General features: G+C 33.5%; 1 protein-coding gene across 2 annotated transcripts in view; it reads left to right on the top strand.

Moving 5' to 3' along the window:
• Positions 1 to 9,254, top strand: part of LOC110101268 (phosphatidate phosphatase PAH2) — a 29,440-nt gene extending 20,186 nt beyond the window's left edge. For both annotated transcript variants that reach the window (XM_020829090.2, XM_020829089.2), the window contains exons 9-12: positions 1,870 to 1,998; positions 2,116 to 2,214; positions 2,398 to 2,537; positions 8,921 to 9,254. In XM_020829090.2, coding sequence (XP_020684749.1) covers positions 1,870 to 1,998; positions 2,116 to 2,214; positions 2,398 to 2,454 — 285 coding nt within the window. In that variant the 3' untranslated portion in view covers positions 2,455 to 2,537; positions 8,921 to 9,254. The remainder of the gene's footprint in view (positions 1 to 1,869; positions 1,999 to 2,115; positions 2,215 to 2,397; positions 2,538 to 8,920) is intronic.
• Positions 9,255 to 9,590: the final 336 nt, after the last annotated feature.

Consider the following 9,590-nt stretch of genomic DNA (forward strand, 5'->3'; position numbering starts at 1 on the left):
CGCCCAAAATTTAATTTTTCGCCGACCGGCGACCCCCACCAATATGGGTGTCGATCTTAGCTGTTTCTGTTGCTCCGGACACATCGGCGCTGTCCGTTTCGCAAACGGAGGTCGTCTCGACGATTTTGGGTTTTCGGGTCGACACGCGTCGGGTGAGATTTTGCGCGATTTCGAGCTCTTTCACTTTTCGAACTCATCTCGCGTGGTCGACTCGACCCGACACTAGTATTAGGGTCAACATCTCATCCTATTTAAATCATGAATTCAAACACACAAGTCAAAATTTTTCTCCAACCCTAGCCGCCCCCTCCTTCCTTAATGGATTATCTAGTGGGGTCCACAAAACCCTTGGGCAGCAATTCCTAGGGGGCAAACCTGCTTGGTCCGCCTCCTATAGACTTGGGCCGGCCCATAGTAAGGGGCCGGTTGGACCTGTTTAGTAAGAACTAGTCTAACGTTATCCTTGATAAAAGAAAAATTACATCCACAAGCATATAAGACAGTCTAGAAAATAAAACTACTATTTCTATGTTCCAAAGTTGTTTATTTCCAATTTAGTTTATCTATTTATACTTATGAGATTTGATATAATGTGTTGTCAATGGATGTTGCTCACAATATTTTTGGTTAGACTTACTTTATTTGATCTTGATGTTACTCATTTTAGAAAGTCTAATACTAATGTTTTCAATACTAATGAGGTAGTTCTGAAACCTACACTAGAGTCTACAAAATAATTTAGTGCTCCCAATGCGGTGCAAGTTTTTGCATAGTGCTCCCAATGCGGTGCAAGTTTATGCATATTTTGAACCAACATGTACATGAGAAATATAATAGGCAGAATAGTGTGATTTATGCCTTCATAGATATTGGATTGAACAATGTCATGCATGAGATTGTGATTTTACGTGATTATGGCAAATAAGTCTTGTATGCTTTTTAAGATAGTTTTCTTGTTGATCTTTCTAATGAATTATCAGCACTTAAGGATATGCATGCTATTAATTTATTACATGAATCATCATTGTTTAATTTTCTCATTATAAGATGAATGCATATGAATATGTCAATCTTAAGATACAAGTTGATCATTTGCTTAAAATGGATTTATAGAAAGAGAATGAGTAAGTGTGTTGTCTTAGCTTTGTTTACACTTTAAAAAATGAGAGTTAGTGCATGTGTGTAGATAGTAAAGTTATCATCCCCATTTAATATAGATTTTTATATTTTATTTGGATGATATGCCAGATACAATGAATGTTGTTATGATATTTTATAAGATTGATTTGAAAAATAGATATCAATAACTGAGAGTGAGAGAAAATGACACTAAAAACTGCTTTTAAGACTAAAATTTTATGAATGGTTAGTGGTCTTTTGAATTAACCAACACGCCGAATATTTTTATGAGTATAATTAATCATGGCTTTTGACTTTTTGCTGGAAAATTCATTGTTATTTATTTTGATGGTATTTAAATTTATAGGATGACATGAGATGTTCATTTGGTGCATCTTAGAAAAGATTTGTGGTATTATAGCTCTAGGAACTAAGAGTCTTTCAACTCCTCCTTTGATAAGAATTGCTTCATGAAGTGACCTAAAATAAGAATGGCTTCATGAGCCCCTAAATTCATGGCTTGTTTATATAGCTATGAGAATCTCTCCATCTCTTTTAACAATGGGGTCGCTTAGTAGTTTAATTCTTGTCTTTGTGACTAGCTGTTTTACCTTCAACTGCTCATGATTTACTGAAATTCTCTACATATTCTATTTGGTTCTTCATGTAAAGTTGTCTCCCTTATCTTCTCTTACATTGACTAGAGCTTTATGGATTAAGTAGCTTGAACAGATTTTCTATATGTTTCAGGCTATCAAGGCATTATTTCCTATAGACTGCAACCCATTCTATGCTGGTTTTGGCAATAGAGATACTGATGAGGTTAGCTATCTTAAAGTTGGTATTCCTCGGGGAAAGATCTTCATCATTAATCCCAAGGTGTGATTATGAAGTCCAACTCTGAATTGCACCAATTGAACTATCACTAAAACATCCATGTTTCTACTCTTGGTCTCATTCCATGCCCCCATTCCTTTTTATTTGTTGGATGGTCAGGGTGAAGTCGCAGTGAACCGCAGAGTTGATACAAAATCATATACTTCACTTCATGCTCTTGTAAATGGCATGTTTCCTCCAATGTCCTCTAGGGAACAGGTTGAACCTATAACCTATATTTTATCACGAACTGGATTTGTCTTTTTCTTTTAAAAGAGCTTTCTTTCACAAGCTTCCCTTGAATAAATGTAAGGGTGGTTGACAGTTATTCTCATAGTTTGATACTTCCAAAAGATTTTGTTACTCAAATTATAAAATTTGCCTCTTACGAACTGTCCATAGGAGGATTTCAATTCATGGAACTTCTGGAAAATGCCTCTCCCGGAGATTGCTATCTGAACCTAGTGTTACCCTGGGGACCAGGCAAAAAAATGCGGAACTGTTGCCATGAGCAAGCATAATTACAATCTGGACTTTCCATGGTACAGTTTTTCCTCTTTTATTATTTCTTTAAGGTTTGAGACATTTTCTCAAAATTTATGACCTTGTTTGGTTTTATTTTTTCAGCAGCTTTGATTTTAAAAAAGCCTGATGTATTATACTTTTTATTTTCGTGGAAAACATGTTATGAAATGGCTATGTTGCACGTGCACCTCCTCCATGGCATCATGATTATATAGGCAACACACACTTGCTGAGTATGGCTTTTGTATATCTGTAAGAATAACTATGATGTTATTTCCTACCAAAAGAGTACACCACAGTGATGAAACAACACAACATTACAAGGTAAAGCCCAAGTATTTGTACAGGTGCTGTGCCTCATCACTTAGGCTTTGTTTAGATTGAAGGAAAGTTGGGGAAACGAAATGAAATCTCAAATATGCATGAATCTACAGCTTATTTAAGCTTTTCAACCCTTTTTTTCATTGCCTTTCATCGATCTTGTAGTGCAATATTTGTGTGTTTTTTTTCTCACTTATTTTACCTTTACAGGTTATGCTCTCTCATACAACAACAACAACATTAAATCTTTATCCTACTACATGGGATCGGCTACATGAATCCTTTTTTCTTCATTATGTCCTATTAAGAGTCAAATTTTCATTTAAATCTATTAAAAAATATAATTTCTAATACTTTCTAACCAAGTCTTTTTAGGTCTACCTCTATCTTTCTTAACGTAGGCCAGATCTAACGCATCTACTCTCCTAACCGGATCATCGGAAGGCCAATGTTTTATGTGACCAAACCCTCTAAGGCGACTCTCTCTAATCTTATCTGCCATTGGAACTACTCCAAACTTTTCACGTATATACTCATTTCATATTATATCTCTAAAAATAAAGCCACTCATCCATCTGAGCATCCTCGGCGACTCTCTCTAATCTTATCTGCCACTGGAACTACTCCAAACTTTTCACGTATATACTCATTTCATATTATATCTCTAAAAATAAAGCCACTCATCCATTTGAGCATCCTCATCTCTGTAACACTTAACTTAATTTTTTGCTTTTCTTTTAATGGCCAACATTTTGTGCCATAAAATATTGCATGTTTTACCACCATCTCGTAGAATTTTTTCTTGAGTTTGAGGGGTACTTTTCTATCACATAGTAGGCCCAATTCATTCCTCTACTTCAACCATCCAATATGAATTCTTTTGATAATATTCCTATCTATTTCACCACCACTTTGAACTATAGACCCGAGATATCTAAAATATGTACTCTTTTTAATGACTTGATCACCCAAAGTCACAATCCCCCACTAGATCTATCACTATTAAAATTACAGTACTCAATGTATTCAGTTTTACATCTACTTACACAAAAACCTTTAGACTATAAGGTTGACCTCAATAATTCAAATTTTCTTTCAACTACCTTTCTAGGCTTATCAACAAGAAGAATATCATTAAAAAAATATACATTATGATACATCATCTTGCAAATGTCTAGTAAGAACCTTCATGACTAAAGCAAAAAGATATAGGCTTAAAGCTGATCCTTAATGTAATCCAACTGAAATAGGAAAATACTTGGTCAAATCACCTTGTGTTTGAACATCAGTAACAGCTCCTGCATAGATATCTTTTATGACTTGAATATAAGCATTATTTACTTCTTTCTTTTCTAGAACTCTTCAGAGCACTTCTCTTGAAACTTTATCATATGCTTTCTCTATATCATTAAATATCATATATAAATCCTCCTTATTCTCTCTATACTTCTTTAAACCTGTTAATAAATATATAGCTTTCATAGTAGACCTTTCCTACATGAATCCAAATTGATTTTGAGAAACATGAGTATTATATTGTATCGTATACTCAATTACTCTCTCCCATAAACTTAACTCCTTTATAATTCGCTCGCTATTGTGCATCACTTTTTCTCTTAAAAATAAGAATTAGCACACTCATTTGCTCATCTAATATATTTTTAGTCTTCAAAATAATTTTAAAAGTTTAGTAAGCCAAGAAATTGTTTGATCTCCTCGGCATTTCCACACCTCTATTGGAAAATCATCAGGTCCAACTATTTTCTCAAACTTCATTTTCCTTAATTCATCTCTAACTTTAGTTTTATTTATACGATGATAAAATAAAAATATCTGTTTTTATTTGTGGTCTAAGGTCACTAAAATCAATTTTATTCTCAATTTTCATTAAAAGCTCATCAGAATATCTCATCCACTTATTTTAGATATTTTCTTCTGATAAAAGCATTTTTATTTCTTCATCATTAATGTTCTTCACTTGAATTAGATCCTTACTTCTCCTATCTCTTTGTTTGGATAACTTATACATACATTTTTCTTCTTCGTAGTATCTAATCTATTATAGAAATCATTAAAAATTAAATTTATTGCATCACATATTGCTTTCTTAGACTCCTTATGGGTCCCTCTATATCTTTTTCAATTTTATGAGCCTTTATACAACACCAACAACATCAAGCCTTTATCCCACTACGTGGGGTTGGCTACATGGATCCTTTTTCTCCATTGTGTCCTGTTAAGAGTCAAATTCTCATTTAAATCTAATAAAGAAATATCATTTCTAATATTTTCTAACCAAGTCTTTTTAGGTTTACCTCTACCTTTCTCAACATAAGCCAAATCTAATACATCTACTTTCCTAACCGAGTCGTTGGGAGGCTGCCATTTTATGTGACCCAACCATCTACGGCGACTCTTTCTAATCTTATCTTGCATTAGAGCTACTCCAGCCTTTTCACATATATACTGATTTAATTTCTTGTCTCTAAGAGTAAAGCCACTCATCTACTTGAGCATCCTCTTCTTTGCAACACTTAATATTATGCTTCTCTTTTAATGGCCAACATTCTGCACCATAAAGCATTGCAAGTCTCACCACCATCTTATAAAATTTTCCCTAAAGTTTGAGCGAGATCTTTCTATTACACAATAAGCCTGATGCATTCCTCCACTTCAACTATCCAACTTGAATTCTACTAATAATATCCCCATCTATTTCACCATCACTCTGAACAACTCCCTCTCTCATCTTATCAACAAGAAGAATATCATCAGCAAAAAGCATACATCAGAGTACAATCTCTTGCAAATGTCTAGCGAGAACATCTATGACTAAAGCAAAAAGATATGGGCTTAAGGCTAATCCTTAGTGTAATCCAACATAAATAGGAAAATACTTGGTCAAACCACCTTGTGTTTAAACACAAGTAACAACTCCTGCTTACATATCCTTAATGGCTTGAATATAAGCATTATTAACCCCTCTCTTTTCTAGAACTCTCCATTGCTCTTCTCTTGAAACTTTATCACATGCTTTCTCTAAATCAATAAATATCATATGAAGATACTCCTTATTCTGTCTATACTTCTCCATCAAACCTTTCAATAAATGTATAGCTTTTATAGTAGACCTATCCAAATTGATTTTGAGAAACTTTAGTATAACAACGTAACCTATGCTCCATAACTCTCCCATAGTTTTAAAGTATGGCACAGTAACTTAATTCCTCTATAATTAGCATAATCTTGTGCATCACCTTTATAATTAAAAATATGAATCAACACGCTCATTCTCCACTCATCTGACATCTTTTTAGTCTTCAAAATAATATTAAAAAGTTTAGTAAGCCAAAAAAATTTCTTCAATCTCCTAAGCATTTTCACACTTCTATTGAAATATCATCAGGTCCAACAACTTTTTCATACTTTATTTTCTTTAATGTATCTGTAACATCAGTTTTACTAATACACCGATAAAAATAAAAATCTTTATTTTCATTTAGAATGCTAAGGTCACTAAAGTAAATCGTATTCTTACAAACTTCATTGAAAGTTTATCAAAATATCTCATCTATCTTTGTTGAATATTCTCTTCTAATAAAAGCATTTTTTTATTTTCATCTTTAATGCACTTTACTTGAATAAATCTTTGCTACTCCTATCTCTTTGTTTGACTAATTTATACGTATATGTTTCGCTCTTCTTAGTATCTAATATATTATATAAATCATTAAAAACTAAAATTTTTGCATCACATACTGCTTTGTTAGACTCATTACAAGTCTCTTTATATTTTTCTCAATTATCAGAGTTCTTACATCTAAATCAATTTTTATAACAAACCCTCTTATTTATTATCTTTTTTTTATATTGTTGACCCCTATAAGCAAAAACACATAAAATGAGGCGAGATTGACGCATGACGCGTCACTTGAAGGGTTAAACAATCTCCGATTACCAAACGAATAGTACCGATACGATTGGAGCGCCGATGCAATTAGTCCCCACAACATAGATCAAAACAAAATTAGTTGGACAAGCTCGAGCTAACTCTATCATAACACTTCATGCTATTGAACTATATATCTGCTGATGATTGTAACGTAAATAGTAAAAGTTTGTTCAAAGTAAAATTTATTCTTAATCAGTGGTGTTTCAAAATTCATATTCATGTGTTATTAGCTTTTAATCATATTACTCAATTCAAAAACTTTAGATATTAAGTAATGAGTATGCATGGTAGAGACAAGTCAATAAATATCATATGGATCATAATTAGATTGTATAGGTCATAGAATTACATGAATTACTTATGAGGTTATCTGTTGCTAATCACATAACTTAATATCATATCATTAACACATAATATTAATCTTATATAGAGACAAGGAACTCTTAATGCTATAAAATAATCGTGTCACTTACCAACACCAGATGCCCTCAAAATTAGATTCACTTGCTCCCAACAATTCTTAAGGATTTTAATACCAACTTAAGGTAATCCACAAACATTAATTTCAAGGAAATGATTATGCAACTTTTAAAAATCATAAATAAAAATATAGTCAATCAATTATTATTAGTTTAAGTTCATAAATTCTAAAATTCACCAAATATACTTAAAGCCAGAAACTCCATTATAAACGTGGAATCAGTCCTAATTTCATGAATCTTTAGTAGATTTCTAGATTGGATTTCTTCTAGGGGGACGGGGTTAATGACCTGAGAGTAACGGTTAAATGGGAATGATTAGGACAATCCTCTCATGGAATTCTTTACGATCTTGGAGTTCATAATCTTGCAAATGAACAGAGTTGAGATTTATTTATAGACTTTGAGGGGATATTTTTGTCTCTAATCAAAATTATGATATAAATTTTTTTTATCAACAATGCATAACCTATATCATGCCCTACCCCAATCAAAAGGTTGCTGGACAATACCTCCAATGTGCTAGGACCAATAACGGTAGTCCAACAGCAGCTAACTCTTCAAAGTCTTCAATCAAAGAACAAAATGTACCACCCTGTAAATCTCGACATCATGAATCCAAGGAGTTGACAAGTTGAATTTTCAATTGTTAGATGGGGGATTTACATACATACCACTTTATTTCATGATATTACATATCTAACACCTAAAACTTTAATATTACATGCATATCACCCATAGAACAGAAATGGGTGCATGGAATGAAATATTAAAGTTTGTAGGGTGGTATGAGTGATAATAATGAAATATAGGAGTGATATGTTTGATATTAAAATTTTATATGAGTGATGGGAATGTACTATTGAAGTTTTAGGTGTTAGATATGTAAATAGCAAGAAATAAAATGGCATGTATCTAAGTTTCCCTTGTTAGATTGACATGAACAATTCTGAGAAGGTTTGTGGCAAAAAACAGGGAAGATCAGTCTTCATTTTTTTTTTAATTAAAATGTTCTTCTCCTTGAGAACAATCATCTACTGCAAGTGACTCACAAAAAAAGTCAACAGAGGTTGTTGAAGGAAATTCAAACTGTCAGATGAGCTGTGCATACATGGATCGGGCATCGCCATTAAGATGTTCATCATGAGGAGAGACCAGGATGCTAGTACGAGGTAGTGTGGCTGTACGAGGTTCAGGTGACTTACAATTTGGACCCACCGATGCTTAGCTCGGTTAGTGGGCGTTCTCGATTGGGAACCCCCCATCCCGAGTTCGATTCCCTAGAGTGTCAGTCACCCATTCAGTGGGGGCCCCAAAGCACCGGCTGCGGGTACAGTGGCGTGGGTGGCCCGGTAGGTCGGCCGGGGTTTACGGACCGCCAAGCGCGCTTAGCGAAGCCAGGCATGGCAGCGGACGGTTCCTCATCACCCCAAAAAAAAACTTACAATTTGGATTTTAATTAGACACTCATTTGCTTGTTTTTCTATAAAACCATGTTCTGTGCTTTCTGATGCCCTTCAGATTGCTAGACAGGTTGGATTATGTCATTGCATTACATTATTTCAAAAGTGCAATAGTTTATTTTAACTGTTTCCGTTTTCTTATTGTTGTTAGTTTAGTTAATAGTGTGATGTTCTCACCTTTTCAGGTGAACTGCTCGGTGAATCGGCCATTGTATATATTGATTAAATTGGAGGAGCCGAGTCTTCTTTCCTTTCTCCATTAATTTGTATAGTTCTTTACTACGAGCCCGTGCCAGCTTTGCCTGTTTATAGTAGTTCTTGTTTTTCCATTCTTGATTATTAATATATTCCCCATCCTCTGCATAAAAAAAGCTTTGGTGCTTCTTTGTGCTTATTCCACAAACTAGAACAGATAATTCTACGCTTAATTGTGTACCAAGCTTTCTTATGAATGATCAATTTCGGAATATGGAAGCATGACACATTTCATCCACTAATAATGATATTCTTTTTTTTTTTTCATTTAATGTTCATCTGCTACTGCCAGAATTTATTTTTTGTTTATTCATTATAAGGAAATTGTTTTTTTTTAATGTTTTTCGAACTTAATATTCTTGCTCAAATAGGTTATGTCGGCTTTGATTTAATTTAAAAAAATATGTCTCTTCCATAATATTTTATGGAAGAAACATGTGTTTTAATTAGGGTGTAACTTTTTTACATGACACGAAAATCAGACCCGAATCTCTTAAAAAATTTGATTTTGGAGTCAACCTGTTTAACAAACAGGTCATATTCGGGTTCTAATTTTTGTACTAAAAGTTTATTTTAAAAAGCAATCGTCCCAAACGGAGC

Source organism: Dendrobium catenatum, unplaced genomic scaffold, assembly GCF_001605985.2.
Source record: "Dendrobium catenatum unplaced genomic scaffold, ASM160598v2 fragScaff_scaffold_1220, whole genome shotgun sequence".
NCBI classification, from domain to species: Eukaryota; Viridiplantae; Streptophyta; class Magnoliopsida; order Asparagales; family Orchidaceae; genus Dendrobium; species Dendrobium catenatum.